Source organism: Anabas testudineus, chromosome 7 (assembly GCF_900324465.2).
Source record: "Anabas testudineus chromosome 7, fAnaTes1.2, whole genome shotgun sequence".
Taxonomy (NCBI): Eukaryota; Metazoa; Chordata; class Actinopteri; order Anabantiformes; family Anabantidae; genus Anabas; species Anabas testudineus.
In genome coordinates this window covers 2874127-2899819 of record NC_046616.1, presented here as the reverse complement: position 1 = coordinate 2899819, position 25693 = coordinate 2874127, and the positions used below count along the sequence as shown (strand labels likewise).

General features: G+C 37.3%; 3 protein-coding genes across 6 annotated transcripts in view; all 3 read left to right on the top strand.

The window, feature by feature from the left end:
- The first annotated feature begins 5188 nt into the window (after positions 1-5188).
- LOC113167103 (tumor necrosis factor receptor superfamily member 14-like) lies at positions 5189-24931 on the top strand. 4 transcript variants are annotated; one of them, XM_033326072.1, is made up of 9 exons: positions 5189-5261; positions 16726-16853; positions 17331-17424; positions 17528-17653; positions 18135-18290; positions 18794-18881; positions 24472-24656; positions 24751-24779; positions 24892-24931. In XM_033326072.1, exons 2-9 carry the CDS (start codon positions 16812-16814, stop codon positions 24919-24921), a joined length of 750 nt encoding a protein of 249 aa, XP_033181963.1. In that variant the 5' UTR covers positions 5189-5261; positions 16726-16811; the 3' UTR covers positions 24922-24931. The 4 variants fall into 4 exon arrangements, with proteins under 4 accessions (XP_033181963.1, XP_033181965.1, XP_033181964.1 ...); XM_033326074.1 differs by lacking the exons at positions 24472-24656; positions 24751-24779; positions 24892-24931 and adding exons at positions 18986-19164; positions 19365-20111; XM_033326073.1 differs by lacking the exons at positions 24472-24656; positions 24751-24779; positions 24892-24931 and adding exons at positions 18986-19164; positions 19255-20111.
- Positions 8576-12209, top strand: LOC113167104 (tumor necrosis factor receptor superfamily member 14-like). The gene is made up of 6 exons (XM_033326080.1): positions 8576-9699; positions 11353-11478; positions 11557-11712; positions 11803-11887; positions 11987-12001; positions 12191-12209. Exons 1-6 carry the CDS (start codon positions 9687-9689, stop codon positions 12207-12209), a joined length of 414 nt encoding a protein of 137 aa, XP_033181971.1. The 5' UTR covers positions 8576-9686.
- LOC113167941 (tumor necrosis factor receptor superfamily member 14-like) overlaps positions 22233-25693 on the top strand; it is a 41659-nt gene continuing 38198 nt past the window's right edge. The window contains exon 1 of the mRNA XM_026368924.1: positions 22233-22277. The gene's annotated coding sequence lies outside the window, so the exon portion shown is untranslated. The remainder of the gene's footprint in view (positions 22278-25693) is intronic.

Sequence of the window (25693 nt, the reverse complement as noted above, 5' to 3'; positions counted from 1 at the left end):
ACCATCGTCAGAAGGTTTGCTGTGTCTCACGGCACAGTCTCAAGATCAGAGAAGATTCCAGGAGACAGGTTGTTTCTGTAGGAGAGCTGGACAGGTCTGTAGAAGGTAGGAGGAAAAAGATGAGCACTGACAGAGCAAAATTACATCCAGCACATCAGGGTGAACCTGCTCATCTGTGGTAAACACAGAGGTCCAGTGGCAGACATGCCAATTCTACTGTTCCATGGCAAATGCCAATCAAGCTCCATGGTGCCAGGCAGTGAGCACAAGGACCAAACGAGGACGTCTGGTCCTCAGGCCACCCTCATGAAGTCTGTTTCTGATTGTTTGGTTAGAGACATTCACACCAGTGAACACATGTGACAGACATGAAAGGTCTGGAGAAGCTGTGGAGAACGTTATGCTGCCTGTTACATCGTTTAGCATGATCAGTTTAGTGGTGGGTCAGTGATGGTCTAGAGAGGCATTTCAATAGAGGCATGCACAGACCTCTACAGGCCAGACAACAGCACCCATTATTGTGGGCCATTATTATTACTATCAGATTGAAATCCTTGGACCTACTGTCAGACCCTGCACTGGTGCAGTGGGTCCTGGGTTCCTTTCGTTTTCAAACTTAAATTTTTTTAAGGGCTTAACTTTAAAGCTCAAATAAACACAAACACAGCACTGCTTAACCCTGCAGGAAGGTTATCTTTAAATGGAACTCAACAATTTAGTGCTGCTAGCCACACATGCATATTAGTTATTCTTCTTTTGAAATAGCTTATTTTGATGGGATATTTATGTTTTGCAATACTTTTTCTAAGATTTCTAACAAATGTGTTCAATCAAAGATTTGTTCAAGATTTAGGTTACATGTTTTCACATAGGTTTGAACAGCTTATTTCTCTTTAATACTGCATTTTGTATTTACTCAGTTTATCTTTTATTTTTATATATATATATATATATATATATATATATATATATATATATATATATATATATATATATATATATATAAAAGTTTGTTAGATTTTCAGAATCTCTGATCTAATATAATTTCCTTTCATTTTCAGACTTTCCTGTCCTGTTTTAGATTTTGCAACAAATAACGTGATTCCAAATCTCAGTGAGATGGTGTCTTCAGCCCATAAAGACCATCAATGTACTTTATGAAATGACTTTCAGAAGAACATCTGTGGCAGCTGCTTTTCTGGTAAAACTGATATACCAATTATAAGGTCGCACCATTATTTGTGGTTCTTTTTTTTTTTTTTTTTTTTTTTTTTTTTACTTTGCTATTTGCAGTTTTTGAGAGAACTGACCTCCAGCTTCTCTGAGCTGGACTTCAATAAGTCCAAGTACAGGTCCAGACTTACTGATGATCATCTTTAAACCATACTGAGGGTCTCAGCTGCTTCCTCCCTCAATACAAATGTGGCTCGACTATGGGGGAGGAAGCGCTGCCAGGTGTCTAGCAGCAAGGAGTTGATAAGAGAAGAAGAACAGTTGATGTTCTTTAATGTTCAATTCATGTTCAGAAGAAGGTTAAAGAACTGTTAATACAGACATTTGAATCTGAATACAGCAGCTATAGAACCACATACAGTCACTGACTAGAGGAATGTAATATTATTATTTTCATTGTTATTATTATTATTGTATTTATTTATTACTGATTTATTTTCTTATTATCTCTTAATTTATTTATTTATTCATCTTATTTAGTTTTAAAAATAAAAACAGATTTGAGAAGACTGGAATTTTTTAACAAAGTTTTTCTTGTGGAAAACCTGATGCGGGCGGCCCAGCCTCACCAAGACACTGCTTTCTGCGGCCCCCGGTTAAATTGAGTTTGAGACCCCTGCTTTAGCAGATAGTGTGACAGTGAAATCTTTATGACTGTTAACTCATAGTTTTATTGCTGTGGGTGATCTAGTGTTGAACAGTTCAGATACAGCTCAGCTCAAACTGAAACTCAGTGTCAGCTTCTTTACAGCTTTATCATATCAAACTGATCTCTGAGAATCATTTTTCATGCAGGTCAAAATACAAGCAGAATTAAACCAGTTTGCACTTTCAGAAACACTCTCAGCCATTGAAAAAATAAAAAACAGCACAAAATGATATGGTTTCTCTGAGTGGGCTTTCAAAATACACTGTACTTTTTATTTTTTCAGTTTACCTCCACTTTAACAGATATAGTGTGACCACTATACTGCTGTTGTTTGACTTCCCTCTCATGACTCTACTTAGTATCAAATGACACAACTCTCATGTGATAATTGTCATTTGATTCTGTTTTTTCTATCCTATCAGATGATGCAACTATCACATGTCTCATGTGATAAATGATGGGAGTGTAGTGATTCAAATTTTAACTAGCTGTAAATGTTTTTTTATGACAGAATAAATGTGATAATGCTATATGATCTCCAGTCCAATCATATCTGATTAAAATGAAATGGTTCATACACAAAAAGCTTTAGGACTTTGTGGAAAGGACAGTCAAATCTAGTGTTTGGATCTCCCACAGAACTACAACACCACATTTTAACTATATATATATATATATTTATATATATATATTTATATATATATTTATATATATTTATATTTATATATATTTATTTATTTATTTATTTTTTTATTATTATTTTTTTTTTGTTCAAAAGTGCAATTACATGTTAACATATTTGACTAAAGGATCATGTCTCTTTGTGCATTTTAAACACATATATAAATGTGCCTGTAGTGGATCTGTGCACGTACATTAACGAGTAAGAAATATAATAATGCTACCAGTATTTTTTTTATTTTTGTGTGTATGTGATGCATTTAAATAATTTTGTTTTGGGATTTTTTTTCCAAATCACTTGAAAACAGAAAGTACTCTTTTAGGTAATTAATCTCAGAACAGGTGTTAATAAGTAAAACATAGTTGATATTTTTGCTTTAGTTCCACCTGGCTGCTACCTTGTCTCCACAGATTTATTCTCCTCTGTGATCTGAATAGTTTTGTTAGGTGGTGTTAGAATGGCCACAGCTCCTACAACCCACTATTGTCTGTTTGAGTCAGTTTGAGTTTCATTTAAACCCACATTAAACCTTTTTTCTTTTTCATCACAGATACTGGTGATAAAAGTCTTCAGTGGACTTACCTTCACATGTCATCTAGCAGAGTATCAGATTGGAAATGAGTGTTGTCCAATGTGTCTTCCTGGTAAGATCCACTTGGTGGTAAAAGGAGATTCCAATTACAAATTGTTCATGATACTTAAAGTTTTCTTTGGTTTTGTTTTCAACAGGAAGTCGAGTTAGAACTGATTGTACAGAGTTCCGGAGCACTTCTTGTCGGCCCTGTTTGGAGGGAACATACATGAATAAGGCAACTGGACTTAAACAATGTTTTCCATGTACAAACTGTGATGAAGGTTGGCATAATTATTCATTATTCTTAATTATTAGTATTAACCAACTCTAAGTACCGTATTTTCCGCACTATAAGTCGCACCGCATTATAAGGCGCATAGAATAGCTGCTACAGTAGAGGCTGGGGTTACGTTATGCAACATTAGATGGAGCTGCGCTAAAGGGAATGTCATCAAAAAAGTCAGAGTGTCAGGAGTTAGTAGGACCAATAATAAGGCCGAAGCAATCTACTCAGTTCAGTGCGTTTATTGCGGCACACAAACAAAACTACAGCGCAAGCATCAGCTGAGCAGTCTTTTCTTTAGAAAAACACAAAAGGAGTCAATATTAATACCTGGTGAAATCAAAGTCCTTGAAACATAGATAATCCAAACCCGTAGCTCCAATAGGAAATCCAAAATAATCCAACAGATAATCCAACGAAAAACACCGGCATTCAACAAAACACAAACCGGGAAAAAGTATCACAGTCCATACTCCAAAGCAATAATCCATGTAGCAGAATCCTCAGCCATCGAGTACTTTAAGTCCTCCACACTAGTTTGTCATGAGTTTGTCGGGTGCACAACAGGTGCAATCAATCGGCTTCACGAATGTCAAGCTGCTGCATGAACACCATTCCGCACGGAAACGGGACCTTCAAAATAAGAGGTCAGCCTGAAAGGTAGTCGGCGGATACTCACACAGAGAGGTCGGTCAAACTTTATTAATAGATTGCCATCATGCCTTTCAGTTCAAGTGATAAATGAATAGCAATAAGTTGTGACAAAGGCAGCTAAAAAGTATTATAGTATTGTTCTTAAAATTTATCAGAGTGAGAGTTGTGTATTTTAGTTGATCTTTAAGATAATTAGTTGCAGAGTGAGCGCTCTTTCCACTCTCTGTTCAATAGAACAGCTTTGACGTATTTTGTCCGTCTGTAAATTAAACTAGTTTAGTTTCCACAGTAAAACGAACTGGTTCATGTTTATGCTGAGTTTGATTTATACGTTTGTGCCTCGGAAATTATTTGTCTTTGTAAGTATTAACATGTTTGTCATTAGTATGTTAGTTGTTACATGTGATAAATTACATGTGTGTGTTATTGTAATTAGCTTCATTCAAGTCAAGCTAGCGTGTGCGAGTGTAACACACCACATGTGTAACGATGTGTATTATTTGTATTAATTTAGTTTCTTTCAGTTACATAAAGAAAAGATAGGAGTTTGTCCTCCAACTGTAGCCATCTCACTTTGTTCCCTCAGAAACTCTGTTTAGTCTTCTTTACTTAGCCATCTTGTTGCTGCCTCCACTTCCGCACATTGATTTGTTAATGTTAAACATCTGTTCCCGTGTTCTACTGCGTGACTGACTCAATATTGATCCATATATAAGGCGCACCGGATTATAAGGCGCACTGTTGGCTTTTGAGAAAATTTTAAGACTTTTAGGTGCGCCTTATAGTGTGGAAAATACGGTATATATTTAAAGTCAGTACTTTAAGTAGGTTTATTTCAAAGTCAAACAGTACAATAGTTGAACATGTTGAACAGTGTTGTGGTAACAATCCAGACTCTTTCTGAGGAATTTACTACAAATTACTGACTTTGTATGTATGAAACTTGGACTGGAACTGAACTGAACTGATCCAATCAGTAAAAACGTTTCCTAGGTTCACGTTTTCTTGCTTTTAAAAAATGTCTTTACAGGTTCTGGTCTGAAGATAAAGAGGTTGTGTAAAACAACATCAGATACAGTTTGTGAACCACTGGAAGGATTTTACTGTGTGGACCCTTCAGATAACGGATGTGGAGCAGCACAGAAACACAGAAGCTGTGAACCAGGACAGTACATCAGTCAGAAAGGTTTGTTTTCATTCATTCATTTTCATCCGCTTATCCGGGGCCTGGTCGCGGGGGGAGCAGCTTAAGCAGAGATGCCCAGACTTCCCTCTCCCTAGACACCTCCTCCAGCTCCTCTGGGGGAACTCCGAGGCATTCCCAGGCCAGCCGAGAGAAATAGTCCCTCCAACGTGTCCTGGGTCTTCCCCGGGGCCTCCGCCCCGTAGAAAAACCTCCCCTGCGAGGCGCCCCAGAGGCATCCGAAACAGATGCCCAAGCCACCTCAACTGGCCCCTCTCGATGCAGAGGAGCAGCGGCTCTACTCCGAGCTCCTCCCGGGTGACTGAGCTCCTCACCCTATCACTAAGGGTGCGCCCAGCCACTCTACGGAGGAAACTCATTTTGGCCGCTTGTATCCGCGACCTTGTCCTTTCGGTCATGACCCAAAGCTCATGGCCATAGGTGAGGGTAGGAACGTAGACTGACCGGTAAATCGAAAGCTTTGCCTTTCGGCTCAGCTCCCTTTTCACCACGACGGACCGGTACACTGACCGCATTACTGCTGCCGATGGACCAATCCGTTTGTGGGCCACCTTATTCCGGTTGAGAACCATGGCCTCGGACTTGGAGGTGCTGATTCTCATCCCAGCCCCTGTACACTCGGCTGCAAACCGCCCTGGAGGTCCCGGTCTGATGAGGCCAACAGGACAACATCATCTGCAAAAAGCAGAGATGAGATCCTGTGGTCCCCAAACCGGATTCCTTCCGACCCCTGGCTGTGCCTAGAAATCCTGTCCATAAAAGAAATGAACAGGATCGGTGACAAAGGGCAGCCCTGTCGCAGTCCAACATGCACCGGGAACAAGTCTGACTTACTGCCGGCAATGCAAACCAAGCTCCTGCTCCGGTCATACAAGGACCGAATGGCCCTTAACAAAGGGTCCCGAATCCCGAAGTACGTCCCACAGGATGCCACAAGAGACACGCTCAAACGCCTTCTCCAAGTCCAAAAAACACATGTAGACTGGATGGGCGAACTCCCATGAACCCTCGAGCACCCTGGCAAGAGTATGGAGCTGGTCCAGTGTTCCACGGCCAGGACGAAAACCGCATTGTTCCTCCTGAATCCGAGGTTCGACTAGCGGCCTAATTCTCCTCTCCAGCACTCTGGCATAGACTTTCCCAGGGAGGCTGAGGAGTGTGATCCCCCTATAGTTGGAACACAACCTCCAGTCCTCCTTTTTGAAAAGAGGAACCACCACCCCGGTCTGCCTGTCCAGAGGTACTGTCCCTGATCTCCACGCGAAGCTGCAAAGGCGCGTCAACCAAGACAGCCCTACAACATCCAGAGACTTAAGGTACTCAGGGCGAACTTCATCCACCCCTGGTGCCTTGCCACCGAGGAGCTTACTGACTACCTCAGTGACTTCGACCAGGGAAATGTCAACCTCTGAGTCCCCAGCCTCTGCTTCCTCAACAGAAGGCGTGTCGACGGGGTTGAGGAGATCCTCAAAGTATTCCTTCCACCATCCTACAATGTCCCCAGTCGAAGTCAGCAGCTCCCCACCCCCACTGTAAACAGTGTTGGCAGGAAACTGCTTTCCCCTTCTGAGGCGCCGGACGGTTTGCCAGAATTTCCTTGAGGCAGACCGATAGTCCTCCTCCATGGCCTCGCCGAACTTCTCCCAGGTCCGAGTTTTTGCCTCTACGACCGCGGGGGTTACAGCACGTTTGGCCTACCGATACCCATCAGCTGCATCAGGAGTCCCACAGGCCAACCAGGCCTGATAAGACTCCTTCTTCAGCTTGACGGCTTCCCTTACTTCTGGTGTCCACCACCGAGTTCGGGGGTTGCCTCCGCGACAGGCACTAGAGACCCTACGGCCACAGCTCAGAACAGACACATTGACAATGGAGGTGGAAAACATGGTCCACTCGGACTCAGTCTCTCGGTCTCCAGGCTCCCTCAGGACCTGATGTAGCTCTCCCGGAGGTGGGAGTTGAAGACCTCTCTGACAGAGGGTTCCACCAGACGTTCCCAACAGACCCTCACAATACGTTTGGGTGTGCCAAGTCTATCCAGCTTCCTCCTCGGCCACTGGATCCAACTCACGACCAGTTGACAGCTCAGCCCTTCTTATCACCCGAGTGTCCAAGACATATGGTCGGAGGTCAGATGACACAACCACAAAGTCGATCATAGACATCCAACCTTATGGACAAACTGTGACTAGCACAGAAGTCCAACAAAACACCACTCAGGTTCAGATCAGGGAGGCCGTTCCTCCCAATCATGCCCCTCCAGGTATCACTGTAATTTGCCCACGTGGGCACTGAAATGTTCAGCACAGTAATAATAAAATGAGAATTTTTAACTTCAAAATATCAATAATAAGGAAATAAAACTGGTCTAATTAAATATTAAATCTTTAATCCATCACTTTGTATGATATGAACCAGGTCATGAACTGGTTTAAAGTGACTGTGTAACCTGTGTGTGTCCAGGAACAGCCTCCACAGACTCTGTGTGCTCTGACTGCAGTGATGGATCATTTTCAGATGGAACATTTCCATCTTGTCGACCACACACACAGTAAGTGAAGCTTCACATCAGTCGTGGACAAACCTGGTTTCTTACAGCAGCAGTAAATTCACACAGATCCTACAAATGGACAAAACATCTCTCTGTCATTTCAGATGTGAAACAAAAAACCTTCAGCTGTTAAAACCAGGAACAACTTCAACGGATGCTGAATGTGGAGAACACAGTTTGAATAAGACAATAATCTGGATAAGTGTTTCAGCGTCTGTTGTATTAATTGTCATATCGGCTGCAGTTGTATTTTACTTCAAAGACAATATAACAAGTTTAATATGTCCAGGTAAGATTTGCATTTAGCCAATGAATATGGTGTCATGTTCTGATAGATGATGATACTTCATGACACTATTGATTGATTCCTGTGATTTGTTTAATTATAGTGAAAGAAAGAAATCCAGTCAATCCCACAGAGGTATGTTTGAAACTGTAATGTTTGTACTGTAGGAGATGGAAACAGTTTATCTGAGTAATTATATTGTTATTTTTTAATATATAATATAATATATTGTTATTTTATCACAAAGGAAACAAATCCAGAGACAGAGACATTGGGAGTTTGATCAGCAGCAGGTAAGACAGCAGAATATTCTTCATTCAAACTGTCTCTCATAACTCTGTGATTTACTGTACTAAAGGTTTTTGATTTTAGTAAAAAGATTTTTCTCCTCAGGATCAGACAACTTGGATTAAAGACACAGAGAAAGTCTTTGTTCTCTACAGAGTAAATGTTTCCTAGAATCCAGTTCTAATCCACATGGATTCTAGTTCATTATCTTTGTAGAGAACAGAAATTAAACCTCAAACAAGTCGAGTCTCCTGCTCTTTGTTCCAAACTGAACACGTCCTCTACAGAACTGCTGGTGTGTAGTTTGGATCTTTATCTCACACAGACGTTATTGAACTGAGACGTGAATCAGTCTGGAATAGAAAACATGGACCATGATGCTTCAAGCTCCATGAAGCTCCTGTTAACAGTGATGCTGCAGAGACTGGACGTTCAGACTGTTGAATCTCTCTACTGGTCCCAGTTGGATCAGAACATCAGACTGAAAACAGACTTCATGGACGAGATCAACAGCTGAAACAGGACACAGTGGATCTACTGGTGGAACATTAACATTTCTATTTTTTCTTATTGTTTCTACAGTATTATTCAAAAGTATTGATTTATACTGTGCAGTTTATAAAATGTTAAATGTTGTCTTCACTACATTCACTACATTTATAAATTACATGAACATATTAATATGAACAAATTCACTTTTTATACCTTTGTTTTGTTTCTATTTCCAAACCAACTGTAGTATTTGAGTCTTTTAACAGAACTTTTAAATTAGAATTCAGAAGTTGAACTTTCAGAGACTTTTAATCTGTTTGTTTTTAATAAACCAGCCCGAACCTAACGTTCTAGTTTCTTATCAGACAGAGTTCCTTTGTTCTTGTTCTTAAGGTGTGGTTCTTTATAAACAACAGAGACTGAGGTTCTGAGTCACTGTCTGGTTCTGAGGACTCTTCCTACTTAACTAGCCGTAGTTAGCTAATCATGTTCGGAAAACTGTTTAAAAACTCCATTAATTAATGTTTAACTGCTCCAAAGCTGCTTTAAGCGACGTGTTAGCATGTGACATGTGTCCGACCCTGTTTATCTTTGCTAAGTGTTTCACAGCAGACGGTTAATTAGCTCTTTTCTTTTAGAGCTAATGCTAACGTTAGCCTAGCTTAGCGTCGGATGAGGCGTTCACTGTCACACGTCAACATGTTTTCCAGCAGCTGTTGCTGCCTTCACGGCTCCTGGATCATGTTGTCGAGAGAAAGAGTTCGAACCACGGGATGGAGTGTGCTGTCCGATGTGTAACAAAGGTAAATAAACCAGATTAAAATAGAAAGAGGTTAAAATAAACCAGATTAAAATAGAAAGAGGTTAAAATAGAAAGAGGTTAAAATAGAAAGAGGTTAAAATAGAAAGAGGTTAAAATAGAAAGAGGTTAAAATAGAAAGAGGTTAAAATAGAAAGAGGTTAAAATAAAAAGAGGTTAAAATAGAAAGAGGTTAGAATAAAAAGAGGTTAAAATAGAAAGAGGTTAAAATAGAAAGAGGTTAAAATAGAAAGAGGTTAGAATAAACCAGATTAAAATAGAAAGAGGTTAAAATAAACCAGATTAAAATAAAAAGAGGTTAAAATAGAAAGAGGTTAAAATAGAAAGAGGTTAGAATAAAAAGAGGTTAAAATAGAAAGAGGTTAAAATAGAAAGAGGTTAAAATAGAAAGAGGTTAGAATAAAAGAGGTTAAAATAGAAAGAGGTTAAAATAGAAAGAGGTTAAATAAAAGAGTTAAAATAGAAAGAGGTTAAAATAAAAGAGGTTAATAATAAAAAGAGGTTCAAATAGAAGAGAGTTAAAATAGAAAGAGGTTAGAATAAAAAGAGGTTAAAATAAAAAGAGGTTAAAATAGAAAGAGGTTAAAATAGAAAGAGGTTAAAATAAAAAGAGGTTAAAATAGAAAGAGGTTAAAATAAAAAGAGGTTAAAATAGAAAGAGGTTAAAATAGAAAGAGGTTAAAATAGAAAGAGGTTAAAATAGAAAGAGGTTAAAATAAAAAGAGGTTAAAATAGAAAGAGGTTAAAATAGAAAGAGGTTAAAATAGAAAGAGGTTAGAATAGAAAGAGGTTAAAATAGAAAGAGGTTAAAATAGAAAGAGGTTTAAAATAAAAAGAGGTTAGAATAAAAAGAGGTTAAAATAGAAAGAGGTTAGAATAGAAAGAGGTTAGAATAAAAAGAGGTTAGAATAGAAAGAGGTTAAAATAGAAAGAGGTTAAAATAAAAAGAGGTTAAAATAGAAAGAGGTTAAAATAAAAAGAGGTTAAAATAGAAAGAGGTTAAAATAGAGGTTAAATAATGGGGGGCTATCCCCCTCAGTCACTAGTTGAAGGGAGTTCCTCTGCTCCACATGTAGTAGTAGAGGATATAAACAAACACAAAGGTTCATCTTAAACCATTTCTATACCTTTTAATAATTAACTATAGTTGATTCTTTAACTATAACGTTTAACTTTGAACACACAGGCTTGTTGACAGTAACATTTTGGTTCTCACGCCTCCCTGTGGTTTCAGAATATGAACATTAACACCCTCCTTATTGATCACACATCACAGAGTTCATTTAGTTAGTTCATGTTTCTCAGTCCTGTGCATCAGAGCTGCAAAGATTCAGTGAGTTCACAGCAAGTGTCAAATGTGCATGTGCAGCATCATATTTCCACTTATAGCACACATTTGCTCCACTTAATGGCTCATTATAGATGTTTAACTTAAAGCTTTATTGTGCATAGAAGTATACTGCGATTATTCTGCAGATTCCTTCATTTTTATGCATTATGAACATTTTAAATACATTTCAAATGGATTTAGTGCAACCAGGTAACTATCACACCACCATAACACCAATTAATATTTAAAATGTTAACATACTAAAAGCACACATTACGTACGTGTATGTTACGTTGTTCTGAACTGGAACAATTGTTCGAAGAGACTGCACTAAACAGTCCGGCACACGCTGTGCACCCTGTGAGGACGGGACTTACATGAACCAACCCAATGGGCTGACGCGCTGTTTGTCCTGCACGTCCTGTGACCCAGGTACAGTCAGGTGGAAATCTATTGTCATTAATTACATTAATGAGTTTTAAAACTGATTTAAGCCTTTCCAATTTTTAGGTCATGGTCTCTTTGAGCAGAAGAAGTGTACATTAACAAGTGACACAGTTTGTGACATCTTAAGTGGGTATTTCTGCAAAACTTTGGAAGCTACAGGATGTAGTTTGGCAGAGAAACATTCAAGCTGTAAACCTGGTCAGAGGATAAAAGAACATGGTAAGAAAAATTAGTCCAAACCATAGATTTCCTGTTTTTCTGGATGTTTGGTTGTCGTGTTATTAATCTCAGTTTTGTTTTTTCTCTAAGGAACCAGCAGCTCTGATACAGTGTGTGAAGACTGTCAGTCAGGCTACTTTTCACAGGAGGGCGTTAACTGCACAGCGTGGACAGTGTAGGACTTAATTTATTAAATGTTTATTTATTAAACATTTCTGCCCTATGGCATAAACTCATTATTGTGATTATGAAGTCAGGTCACTTTTATCCACAGGAACCTACAACTGTGGTAAGTGAGAGACAAACGAAGAGTCATAAGAAGTAATGTTTCTCTGTCATAAGCACCAGATGGAGAGAAATCGTCTGTTTTCGAGTGCACAGGAGGTTTTCTAAACATAGAGTGAAGCTGCTGAGCTGGCAGAGTTAGTTTGTTTCACTAAGCTGAAAAAGCTTTGCTTGGTATTTTGTTGTGGTGCAGGGACCAACAGACGGTGTAAGAGCAGCGCCTGGTGCCAACAAACAACACCAGCCTTTACAGTTAGTGTTAAAGCTGTGATGATATAAATCCCCAAATATCCATGAGGAAATTCTCCAGTTTCAGAGTTTTTGCATTTGGTTCAATGAGAAGAAGTTTTAATATTTAGAAATGAATTTTAAGACATGATGATAATTAGGTTTTAAACTTGAAATGTTGCAGAAGAGAAAGTGGTAACAAAGAAGTTTGAAAATGAGATTGATAATTGATTCACTGAAGTCCATGTTTTGTCACATATCAGAAAAGGGATGTTGAAGAATAAGGTTTATTCAATAAGAAGTAGCTGAAGCAGTTTCCTCTAAAAACTGAACAAAAAAAAAAAGAGCAAATTTACAGCATTGGAAGAGGATTAAAGCTCTGGAAAGACTCTTGATCTAATATCAGTCATATCACCACTAATGCAGAGGTTATAGACAAGACTGTGCTGCTGCTGGATTGTTGTATGTTGTTGATACATTTATATATACTTTAGTTTCTATTGCTGCCCTTTAGTAAATAACTAAAAGAGTCTTTCACTTTTTTTATCTAACAGTTGCTCAGAGACCCAAGTAAAGGTCAGAGAAGGAGACCCGAGCAGCGACGCAGTCTGCAGGAATGCATCAAGACATCATTTCATCTTGTCTTTACCCTTTTGTCTTTTATTTCCATGTGCAGCATTTCTTTGCTTTGTGTATAAAGGTCAGCGCTTCTTTTGCATCTCTAATTAGTCTTATATGTATAATTTCTTTTTTTTTTTTTGTCCTGTGCTCCTGCTGCGTGTCTTGTTGATACATTTCTATATATTTTATTTTAAGTTTATATTTAAAATATGTTTCAATAGGAGGCCCGAGCAGCGACGCAGTCTGCAGGAGGATTTCATTTAGTTTTTACCCTTTTGTCTTTTATGTCTTTGTGCAGCATTTATTGCTTTGTGTCCAAAGGTCAATAATCAGTTTCATATTTTTACTCCCATTTTTATTCTCCTTGATTTCTGTTGGGTCAACTAAAGGTCACTAACTCTTCCAGACTCTTATATTTCTCTCCAGTTTGAAGTAAATTACATCTGATAAGGTAACACGTGAATTAATGTTTTTGTAAAGAAAGGTTAACTAGTGATGCACTGATCTATTGGTGTTTTCAGTTTAATGGCAGCTCTTCATCAAAGAAAGAGAAAAAGCTGCAGCTCTGTCTGAAGATGTAACCATGTTGTAAAAAGGAAGGAAGCTGATTTAGTGCTGGGTCAACGCTCAGTAGTCATGGGCTTAGAAATTAGGTGATAAATAGTCATTCTAGCATAGATTTGTAATAAAATCTTAATATCTAAGGGTTCATGTTTACATCAGGACTTATCACATGAAATAGATAATTTCATATTATACTGCATTTCTTTTCTTCTACAAACATTCCATAGTCTTCACCACAACAGGTGTGTGTTTATGAAACAGAACCACTTTTAGAAATAAAGATTTTTAAGGTTCATGTTTGCTCTTGACCTGTGACCTGGCATGTGAAAGATGATGAATGGTTTTTGCTTGTGTGAGCATCTTTTGAGCACAATCAGCTTGTGTTTTACTGCAAAGTAATTTATTATCAGTATCTTTTTTATTTTGTTTTTATTTATTTATTTTCTGATGTTTTAGGATTTTTTATATTCATACAGTTTTTTCTAGGTGGAATGTCACTTGTCTTGTTTTTTGAAAAAACATTTTACAAATGTTTTTATTTGTAGTTTAATTAGGTTTTTAATTGTTATCACCAACCTCAGTTTATACTGCTGATGTTGTCCTTCTATGATTTACAGTAAAATACACACAGTGATAATTAACTGAAATAATGTGAGATGACTAATTGGAAACAGTTTGATGACTAAAGTTATTCATATAGTACTGAACTTTCCAGCAAGAGACTTAGAACATGTCATTAATTTAAAGCTAAGGTACACCATTAATTTTCATTCATATTAAAGCAAGAACCACTCAAACAGGTAAAGAGCAACAACCGCCCCCCTTTAATTTAAGACACACAGGTCGGTCGGTCTGGAAAGAGTCAGTTACGTAGAGGTATTTGCTGTTTTGCCTTTATGTTCTGATACCAGTCAGACCTGTAAAACAGTCTGGTTTGGACTGAACACAAATCAATTATTTTTATTAGATTCACTGTCTTTTTAATATTGAAGCTTCATAATAGATGAAGAGACAGCTGACTACACTCTTAATAACTTACTACTTTAATCATCATCACATTAGTTTGTACAATAGCTTCATTGTCATTCTGTAATGTTCATTGAACTGAATCACACCTCTGTTCATCTCTAGATATTCTTATTATTGTTGATGTTGAATTTATTTACATTATTTTCTCTTTTCATTTCTCTTGGAGCAGAGAAACCTGCAGCATGAGGAGAGTTGATCATGAAATCACTGATTCTCATCAACATTAAATAAAGATTCAATGATTAAGATCTTTAAATAGTTTTGTAGTGGGCGGAGCAACGATGTTACGGTCAGACAAACGAGTAAAGATAAAAAGGTTTAGAAATTAAATGAATCGGTACAAAAACAAACCGACGACAAGAATCAACAAGACAATAATAATGAAACAGAATAACAACGAAAAGAGATCTGAAAAACGGTGATGAACACAGTTACAAACTAAAGTATGAACAAAGTGACCAAATAAAGCGAATAAAAAGCAAATCAAACACAAACAAACTCAGTAACAAACGATCATCAATGTACAAAAGCAGACAAAAAACTAACTAACATAGAAAGAAGAAGTCATGAAAATACAAACTTACAAAGTCCAACAAATAGAGGAACAGTCCAGAGGGAAACTAAGGATGTGGGGAACAGTGTGGAGTCCAGAGTGATGGGAGGGGACGGGAGGAACTGGAACAAGCAACAAAACGAAAGTAAAACAGTTTTCTTCTGTAAATGTTCGTCGCTGTGTTTCTGGATTAAAGTTTTAACATTAAAGACGGTAAGTGACAGAAAATATGTCGTTTGTTGAACCAAAGTCTGAGTCAGCAGTTTAATAAAGCTGCTGCTGAAATGTGTTGTTTCTAAAAATCATATCTTTGTTGTTAACTGCCAAACTACCACATAAACTGTAAGAACAGAACAGAACATGTTCTGTACTATGAACTAATTTAACCCACTGTGATAATCAGCAGCTCTACAGTCAGAGACCTGGAGTCAGAGACTCCAGCGGACAAAGTCCAGTTTATTTCCGGGACCAGAGCTGCAGTTAAAACTCCTGTAAAGACAAACGGAAACACAGTAAAGTTATAATTAAATCAGGAGTTAATGTGGAACCAGTGTAACTTTGCTAAAACGGAGTCGGACTCCGTAGTTTTCTCTGGACCCCTTCCCAATCTGACCAGTGACGACATGTTTAGCCGCATGACGTCATTCAACCGCTGGCTGTCTAAGTGGTGTCCCGCTAACAACGTGGGCTACAGAGACAATTGGAAAACGTTTTGGAGAAAACCTGGGCTGATTAGAAGAGACGGCATCCATCCCACTTTAGATGGTTCGTCTCAACTCTCTAGGAATATGGCAGAGTTTATTAGACGACCTAAACCCTGACATGTCAGAGTGGAGCCCAGGACGCAGACTCAGTCTTACACACCTCTCTGCAGCTTCCTTACAGCCGTCCCCCCCCTAAAAACCAAAACTACCATAACCCTATAGAGACAGTGTCTGAGGGGTTGTTGATAGGCTGCATTTATAGCAGCTTTAAATCTGTTGAAGAACTTGTTAAGTTTCCTAAACAGTGTTCAAGGTTTAAGAACTTACAAACTGTAACCTAACTGTATTCAGAATTATATAGAAAACCCAAAAGCAGCTCTAGAAGAAGTTCTATCTTCTCTGTTGTTATTCTGTTGTAAGTTCCTCTCTATTGAATTTTTGTAGTCCTCCTTAGTCTGCTTCAATTTTCCTCTCAGCTCATGTTGGACATATTTGAGCCTTTAGATCTGCAAGAGGCACAGAAAATATTATATTATATAAACTTATTTATACACTAGAAACATCTCATTAATATCTATATTTTACTAATATGAAAAACATGTTGACTCAGGAGAGTGTGAACATGCGTATAAAAAACACAGGAGCCAAATGGGACAATAGATCAAGTGCTAGTCACATATTGAACTCACTGTGTAAATCGTAAATCTAGTAACTTTGTCAGACCCGGAAGTGGACTTGTACCAAAAAAACTCAGTTTTTGACCATACCGATGCCAAACTACAGTAAAAGAATAGAATCAGCATTTAATACATGAGTACTTTTTTTTTTTTTTTTTGCTACCACATGTACTGTAAGAACAGAACAAGTTCTGCACTATTAATAATATCTGTTCTGTAGTTACTTAGTTTTATTATTATCTATTTCACTTTTATTCCCTGCTTTCCATAAATAAATCATGATGATCTCTGACAGTCAGAAACCAGTTTTCACTGATTGGTGCAGTTTTATATGATTTCCTTCTGTTTTCAGGTTTTAATCTTCTGATTTGGATTTTACAACTCACCTTTTCCCACAAGTGAGATGGTGTCTTCAGCTCAAGAAAGCTGCTCTTTAAAATGACTTTGAGAAGAAAACATTTGTCTGCTGCATCTTTGCTGGTAAAACAGTTTGTTTCTCTAAATAACTAGAAACATTTTCAGTAATTCATCGTACTTGTTGAGTTGATTCATTGTGATAAATGTTAATCCTGTTTTGTTGGTAGATGTTATTTGATGTGTGGAAACTGATGTGATGTGTTCAGGGTGTCTGCACATGTGCAGTAAATGTGGATGAAACTACAACTCTGATATGTGGATAGAAATAAATCTTTAAACTGAGCCTGGATCAAGTTTCCTTAAACTATTCCACGAGGTTCTTTTCCCCTTTGTCTCCTCAGGTCTCTTCTCTCCTGTTTCCTTCAGCGTCCTCCTCCACTTCCTTTATCTCTCAGCTCCTTCTTTTCCACCTCATCGTGTTTCTGTTCATCTTTTCTTTAAGTTGATTTTTCTCTGCTGGAGTCACTCAGATCAGTTCTTGACAGACTCAGAATTTAAACCAGGTTTCATTTAAACTAAACTCTGTTTTTCTTCTCACAGATTCTAATGATAAAAGTCTTCAGTGGACAAACACTCACATGTCACTGGACAGAGTATCACAAAGGAAATCGGTGTTGTCGTATGTGTCTTCCTGGTAAGATTCAACTTTTTGATAAAGGAACATTTCACTGTTTCATCTTAATTATGTTGGTGTTAATGATACTACTATCAAATTCTTCTTTTCTTCTTTTTAACAGGAAATCGAGTTAAAAGAGATTGTACAGAGTACAGAAGCACTTCCTGTCGGCCCTGTTTGGAGGGAACCTACATGAATCAACCTACTGGACTCAAACAGTGTTTTCCATGTTCAGACTGTGATGAAGGTAGATTTTTGTTAATTGTCCTAATTATTAGTAATAACTAAGTCTTTACAGTGTTATTTCTCATTCAACCATTCACACACTGACGCATCAGGTCCTGTGGAACCAGGGGATCAAACCGCTGATCCCACAGTTGGCTCCACCTCATGAACCACAGCCATCTCCCTTTTGCTTTTCTTAGTTTTCAATCAGCAACAATATTTTCATCGTATTTATCATTAGGACTGATACAAGACTTTGAACTGAATGTAGAAGTCAGTGGTACCCTCCATCTTTTTACACCACTGTGTAGTTTTTGACAGTGACGGTGTTAATCTCCATGAATCAAACATTTACTAGACAAGTGATTTATGCTGATGTGTTTTTCATGTTTTCATACATTTTAGAACCTGTTGTCTCAAGTAATCTTTAGTTTTTCTAGTTATAAACTATAAATTGTTGGTCTCCAGTAGTTTAAACCTGTTTTCTCTACATGTCTTTACAGGTTCTGGTCTGAAGATGAAAAGTTCATGTACAACAACATCAGATACAGTTTGTGAACCATTGGAAGGATTTTACTGTGTGGATCCTTCAGATAACGGATGTGGAGCAGCACAGAAACACAGAAGCTGTGAACCAGGACAGTACATCAGTCAGAAAGGTTGGTTTTCTTATGTTGAATTAAGATTTAGTAAAGTGAACATTTGAACTGAGAACACCAGTAAAGTATCTTCTGAGATTTTCCTGTTAGATTTCCATCAGTTTGTTTTCTAATGAGCTCTGTTTAGTTTTAATTCCACTGAGACATTAGATGATAATTGAATGATTGGTGAATTAAACATTGATGACCTACAGCCCTCTGCAGTTTCTACTTTGTTCATAAAGTCGTTAAAGACTCCAACACTCTGAACACAGGTCCAGCAGCAGGTTGTATTAAACCTTTTCCATCTGATAGATGCAGTTAAAAAAGCTCTGAAACATTCACCTGTGTGTTTTCTAACTGTGTCACTACTACACTACTGGTTTGAAGCTGATGGTTTGTTCAACAGGATTTAACTGTTCCACACCTGAAACCAGGTCTGATTAAATGTAATAACATGATGTGTTTATAATACACGTCTACTGAACTGGTTTAAAGTGACTGTGTAACCTGTGTGTGTCCAGGAACAGCCTCCACAGACTCTGTGTGCTCTGACTGCAGTGATGGATCATTTTCAGATGGATCATTTCCATCTTGTCGACCACACACACAGTAAGTGAAGCTTCACATCAGTCGTGGACAAACCTGGTTTCTTACAGCAGCAGTAAATTCACACAGATCCTACAAATGGACAAAACATCTCTCTGTCATTTCAGATGTGAAACAAAAAACCTTCAGCTGTTAAAACGAGGAACAACTTCAACGGATGCTGAATGTGGAGAACACAGTTTAAATAAGACAATAATCTGGAGAAGTGTTTCAGTGTCTGTTGTATTAATCTTATCTGGAATTAGTTTTGTCATTTGGAAGAAAAATGGTCTACCAAAGATACCAGGTAAGAATTCTATGTTGACAACAAACAAATATATTTCTTTTGATTTATTAAGATGTTTTAATTGAGTTTATTTATTTATTTTTGTTTTAGGTCAAACGAAGTAAGTCTTTAAGAAGAGGGAGATCAAATGAAAAGCTTACAAATCAGTCACCACCAGACTAATGACAATGCAGCAGGTCCCTGAACTCTGCCACTTACAGACTGAATCATCAGCTGCATTTAACAAAACTTGAGTGAACTCTAAATGAAGAGACCTGAACCTCTACAGCATTTTGGAGAATGATGACACTAACACAGCAGCAGAGACAACAACAACAACAACAACAACAACACTGCAACTTTCTCTGCTTTGTTCTATTTCTGCTTCTTTTCAACATTCAGGACAACAGACTGAAGACGTGAACAGGAATAAGATGAACTGTTGACATATTACACAGTAAGAACAGATAGATGGCTTCAATCAGCAGTAAAGCATGGAAAAATATATTTTCTCCAGGAACAACTTCAACAGATGCTAAATGTGAAGAACACAGTTCAAATAAGAAAATAACAATAACTTGGATACCAATTTTAGTGTTTTTTTTTTTTTTTGTATTAATTGTCACATTGGCTCTAGTTGTATTTCACTTCAAGACAGGATAAAACTTAGAATATATCCAGGTAATAAATTTGTCAAAAATGCCAGGAGATCCAGTCATTCTCAAACAGGTGTGTTTTTTACTCTCAGTTTGAAACTGTAACATTTAAACTGTAGGAGATGGAAACAGTTTGAGTTTATCTGAGTAATTATATTGTTATTTTCTTTTATATTTTATCACAAAGGAAACAGAGGCAGAGATCATGGCAGTTTGAACAGCAACACAAAAGACAGCAGCATATTCTTCATTAAAACTGTCTCACATTCAAGATTCAAAAAACTTTATTAATCCCAGAGGGAAATTGTTTTGCCTCATTACAGTTGTTCTCAACACAGACAGAAAGAAATGGAACCACAACCAGGAAAGATCCACAACAACATATAAACACACCACAATAACATCAATACAGAAAAACCCAATATATGTAGAGAATATGTAAAATATGTTAAATAGATGAATGAAAATGGATCAATATTTATAGCCTATTGTGGATTGACATAACTATTAGATTGATGGTCAGAGGTAGAGAGGATCTCCTGTGGTTCTCTGTGGATCATTTAATGTTAATAAGTCTTTGGCTGAACGTGCTCCTCTGTCCAACACACTGTGCAGTGAGTGGGAGGGATTGTCCAGGAGTTTGAACAGCAACCTCCTCCAGGTACAACATGTAGAGGGTCCAGCTCCACCCCCAGAACAGAACCAGCCCTCCTAATCAGTTTGTTCAGCCCGTTAGTGTCTGCCATCTTCATGTTGCTGCCCCAGCAGACCACAGCATAGAAGATGACACTGGAACCATAGAATCATAGAATATCCTCAGCATGGTGCTGCAGACGTTGAAGGACCTGAGTCTCCCCAGCTTCAAGCTCCATGAAGCTCCTGTTAACAGTTCACTGCACTGACTGGACGTTCAGGCTGTTGAAGCTCTGTACTGGTCCCAGTTGGATCAGAACATCAGACTGAAAACAGACTATATAACAGACAATACTAAGTATTGATTTATAAAATGTTGTCTTTACTACATTTTAATTTTAAATTGATGTTGAATATGTTCTAACTGTTGTGTTTTACTGTTTCTAATGTGTTCAGTGTTTATCAAGCGGCAAGTTTCCTCAAACCAAACACATCTGAATTGGGAGATGTTCTTTGAAATGATTTTATATAGTATTTATAGACATTAACTTTACCTGTGTAATTGTGACTAGTTGTGACCTGGTCGACTAACTTTAATTGTTCATATTATTTGAGCACAATCCAGTGTCTTGTATGTTACATGTCTATTTAAACTGTGGTTCTGACACACACCCAGTCCTCAGCCCCTATTCATCGCTGTAGAAAACCCTGTTCCTCTTTCACCTGTCTGTGGGCGGAGCAATGAATGTGAAAGTAAAACAGTTTTCTTCTCTAAATGTTCGTCGCTGTGTTTCTGGATAAAGTTTTTCACATTAAAGACGGTAAGTGACTGAAAATATGTCGTTTGTTGAACCAAAGTCTGTGTCAGCAGTTTAATAAAGCTGCTGTTGAAATGTGTTGTTTCTAAAACCTTCATAAAAGTGAACAGTTTAGTTTGACACGTATGTTCTGTGGACGAGGAGCAGAAATGACGAGTACACCGAAATATTCAGTACATAATGTGTACAGGTCAGTATATATACAAATTAGTATATGTACAGTTCAGTATTTTTACCGTATAACTGCGGTCAAGTAAACCGCGTTTTAAATACTTGTTATTACAGTAAAGGCTGTGTCTTAAAACAAGGAAATAAAACCGATTATTAAAAAGATTAAAGTATGTTTTTTTAAATTAATGACACTTGAAACGGTCTAATGTGTGTAACTGGACGAAATGTTTGAACTATCACTGATGTTATTTATACATCTATGTGTATGAAATTTAAAAAAATACGTAGCAGCCAATTAGGACAATAGATCAAGTGCTATTCACATGTTGAACTCTGGGTGTCGCTGTGTAAATTTAGTATCTTTGTCATCAGGTGTTAGACCTGGAAATGGTTTTTGACAGTACTGATCAAACTACAGTAAAAGAACAGAATCAGGATTTAATACATTAGTATTTTTTTTCTACCACATGTACTGTAAAAACAGAACAGAACAAGTTCTGTACTATAAAGTAATTTCTGTTCTGTAGTTACTGAAGACATTTAATTTCTTATATTCAGAAACTGGACCTTAAATCAGTAGGAAACACAAACAAACTTTGAACTGTAACAATAAGACAAAGGCAGGTTTCTAATCATTAATTAAAGTTATAGACCAATGGTCTCTGTTACCTAAAGGTGGAACATTTTGTTTTATTATTATCTATTTCACTTTTATTTCCAGCTTTCCATAAATAAATCATGATGATCTCTGACACTCAGTAACCAGGTTTCACTGATTGGTGCAGTTTTATATGATTTCCTTCTGTTTTCAGGTTTTAATCTTCTGATTTGGATTTTACAACTCACTTTTTCCCACATGTGAGATGGTGTCTTCATCTCTAGAAAGCCGCTCTTTAAAATGACTGTGAGAAGAAAACATTTGTCTGCTGCATCTTTGCTGGTAAAACAGTTTGTTTCTCTAAATAACTAGAAACATTTTCAGTAATTCATCGTACTTGTTGAGTTGATTCATTGTGATAAATGTTAATCCTGTTTTGTTGGTAGATGTTATTTGATGTGTAGAAACTGATGTGATGTGTTCAGGGTGTCTGCACATGTGCAGTAAATGTGGATGAAAACTACAACTCTGATATGTGGATAGAAATAAATCTTTAAACTGAGCCTGGATCAAGTTTCCTTAAACTATTCCACGAGGTTCTTTTCCTCTTTGTCTCCTCAGGTCTCTTCTCTCCTGTTTCCTTCAGCGTCCTCCTCCACTTCCTTTTATCTCTCAGCTCCTTCTTTTCCACCTCATCGTGTTTCTGTTCATCTTTTCTTTAAGTTGATTTTTCTCTGCTGGAGTCACTCAGATCAGTTCTTGACAGACTCAGAATTTAAACCAGGTTTCATTTAAACTAAACTCTGTTCTTCTTCTCACAGATTCTAATGATAAAAGTCTTCAGTGGACAAACAACCACATGTCGCCAATCACAGTATCAGATTGGAAATGAATGTTGTCCTATGTGTCTTCCAGGTAAGATCCAACTGTTTGATAAAGGAACATTTCACTGTAGAAGTTACATCTTTGTTAAGTAGACGTTCATGATACTTTATCAAGTTCATCTTTTCTTCTTTTCTACAGGAAGTCGAGTTAGAACCGATTGTTCAGAGTCGAGACCCACTTCCTGTCAGCCCTGTTTGGAGAGAACTTACATGAATCAACTTACTGCACGTAGACAATGCTTTATCTGCAGAACATGTGATGAAGGTAGATTTTTGTTAATTGTCCTAATTATTAGTAATAACTAAGTCTTTACAGTGTTACTTCTCATTCAACCATTCACACACTGACCCATCAGGTCCTGTGGAACCAGGGGATCAAACCGCTGATCCCACAGTTGGCTTCAGCTCATGAACCACAGTCATCTCACTTTTTCTTTTCTTAGTTTTCAATCAGAAAAAATATTTTCATCATTGTTATTATTGTTATTGTATCGTCAGTGGTTCCCTCCATCTTTTTACACCACAGTGTAGTTTTTAATCTCCATGAATCAAACATTTACTAGACAAGTGATTTATGCTGATGTGTTTTTCATGTTTTTACACATTTTAGAACCTGTTGTCTCAAATAATCTTTAGTTTTTCTACTTAATCTCGTTATAAACTACAAGTTGTTGTTCTCCAGTAGATTAAACCTGTTTTCTCTACATGTCTTTACAGGTTCTGGTCTGAAGATAAAGAGTTCATGTACAACAACATCAGATACAGTTTGTGAACCACTGGAAGGATTTTTCTGTGTGGACCCTTCAGATAACGGATGTAGAGCAGCACAGAAACACAGAAGCTGTGAACCAGGACAGTACATCAGTCAGAAAGGTTGGTTTTCTTATGTTGACTTAAGATTTAGTAAAGTGAACATTTGAACTGAGAACACCAGTAAAGTATCTTCTGAGATTTTCCTGTTCGATTTCCATCAGTTTGTTTTCTAATGAGCTCTGTTTAGTTTTAATTCCACTGAGACATTAGGTGATAATTGAATGATTGGTGAATTAAACATTGATGACCTACAGCCCTCTGCAGTTTCTACTTTGTTCAGAAAGTCTTTAAAGACTCCAACACTCTGAACACAGGTCCAGCAGCAGGTTGTATTAAACCTTTTCCATCTGATAGATGCAGTTAAAAAAGCTCTGAAACATTCACCTGTGTGTTTTCTAACTGTGTCACTACTACACTACTGGTTTGAAGCTGATGGTTTGTTCAACAGGATTTAACTGTTCCACACCTGAAACCAGGTCTGATTAAATGTAATAACATGAAGTGTTTATAATACACGTCTACTGAACTGGTTTAAAGTGACTGTGTAACCTGTGTGTGTCCAGGAACAGCCTCCACAGACACTGTGTGCTCTGACTGCAGTGATGGATCATTTTCAGATGGAACATTTCCATCTTGTCGACCACACACACAGTAAGTGAAGCTTCACATCAGTCGTGGACAAACCTGGTTTCTTACAGCAGCAGTAAATTCACACAGATCCTACAAATGGACAAAACATCTCTCTGTCATTTCAGATGTAAAACAAAAAACCTTCAGCTGTTAAAACCAGGAACAACTTCAACGGATGCTGAATGTGGAGAACACAGTTTAAATAAGACAAAGATTGGGATAAGCGTTTCTCTGTCTATTTTATTATTTGTCATATTGGCTGCAGTTGCATTTCAGTTTAAAGAAAAGATAAAAAGTTCATTATGTCCAGGTAAGATTTGCATTTAGATAATGAACATGTGTCACTGTTCTGATAGATGATGATATTCAGCACTAAATGATTCCTGTGATTTGTTTCTGTATAGTGAAAGGAAATCCAGTCATTCCCACAGAGGTATGTTTGTTTCTCTCAGTTTGAAACTGTAACATTTAAACTGTAGGAGATGGAAACAGTTTGAGTTTATCTGAGTAATTATATTATTATTTTTTAATATTTTATAAAAAAGGAAACAAATCTAATGACATCGGCAGTTTGAACAGCAGCAGGTAAGACAGCAGTGTATTCTTCACTCAAACTGTCTCACATACCTATGTAATGTCTTTACTGTACAAAAGATTTTTTTTGTTAGTTGTATTAATATAATCTGGAATTTACTTTGTTATATGGAAGAAAAAAAGATCTACCAAAGAAACCAGGTAAGATTTTTGTGTTGACAACAAACTTATTATGGTTTTTGATTTATTTAGATGTTTTAATTGGTTTTCTTTTCAGTCACCAACAGCCTCAACTCTTCCACTAACAGACTGAATCATCAGCTACATTTAACAAAACTTGAGCGAACTCTAAATTAAGAGACCTGAACCTCTACAGCATTTTGGAGAATGATGACACGAACACAGCAACAGAGACGTTTTTCTCCACTACTGGAAACTTAACAACAACAACAACAACAACAACAACAACAACAACAACAACAACAACACTGCCACTTTCTGTGATTTGTTCCATTCCTGCTTCTTTTCAACATTGTGGACAACAGACTGAAGATGGACGTGAACAGTAATGAGAAGAACTGCTTAAACATTACATTGTAAGAACGGACAGATGGCTTCAATCAGTAGACCAGCATGAAAAAATATATTTTCTTCATATTTTATAAGTCTGTTTATTAAAGAAGATGATAAAGTTTGAATTATCAGCAGACTCTGTGAGTTAAGCTCGACTTAACACAGCTGTAAAAAGTAATTGACAACTTCCTGTTTTTTTTTTTTTTCTATTTGTCTTAAATGATTCAGATCATCAAATAC

Excerpts from the sequence above, each read along its gene's own strand:
- LOC113167104 (XM_033326080.1), top strand. Across the intron at positions 11,479-11,556 it reads CTGCACGTCCTGTGACCCAG|GTCATGGTCTCTTTGAGCAG; the intron begins GTACAGTCAGGT and ends TCCAATTTTTAG. Across the intron at positions 11,713-11,802 it reads TCAGAGGATAAAAGAACATG|GAACCAGCAGCTCTGATACA; the intron begins GTAAGAAAAATT and ends TTTTTCTCTAAG.
- LOC113167103 (XM_033326072.1), top strand. The coding sequence starts at position 16,812 with ATGACTTTGAGAAGAAAACATTTGTCTGCTGCATCTTTGCTG. Across the intron at positions 17,425-17,527 it reads TTGTCGTATGTGTCTTCCTG|GAAATCGAGTTAAAAGAGAT; the intron begins GTAAGATTCAAC and ends TCTTTTTAACAG. Across the intron at positions 24,780-24,891 it reads ATCCAGTCATTCCCACAGAG|GAAACAAATCTAATGACATC; the intron begins GTATGTTTGTTT and ends TTTATAAAAAAG.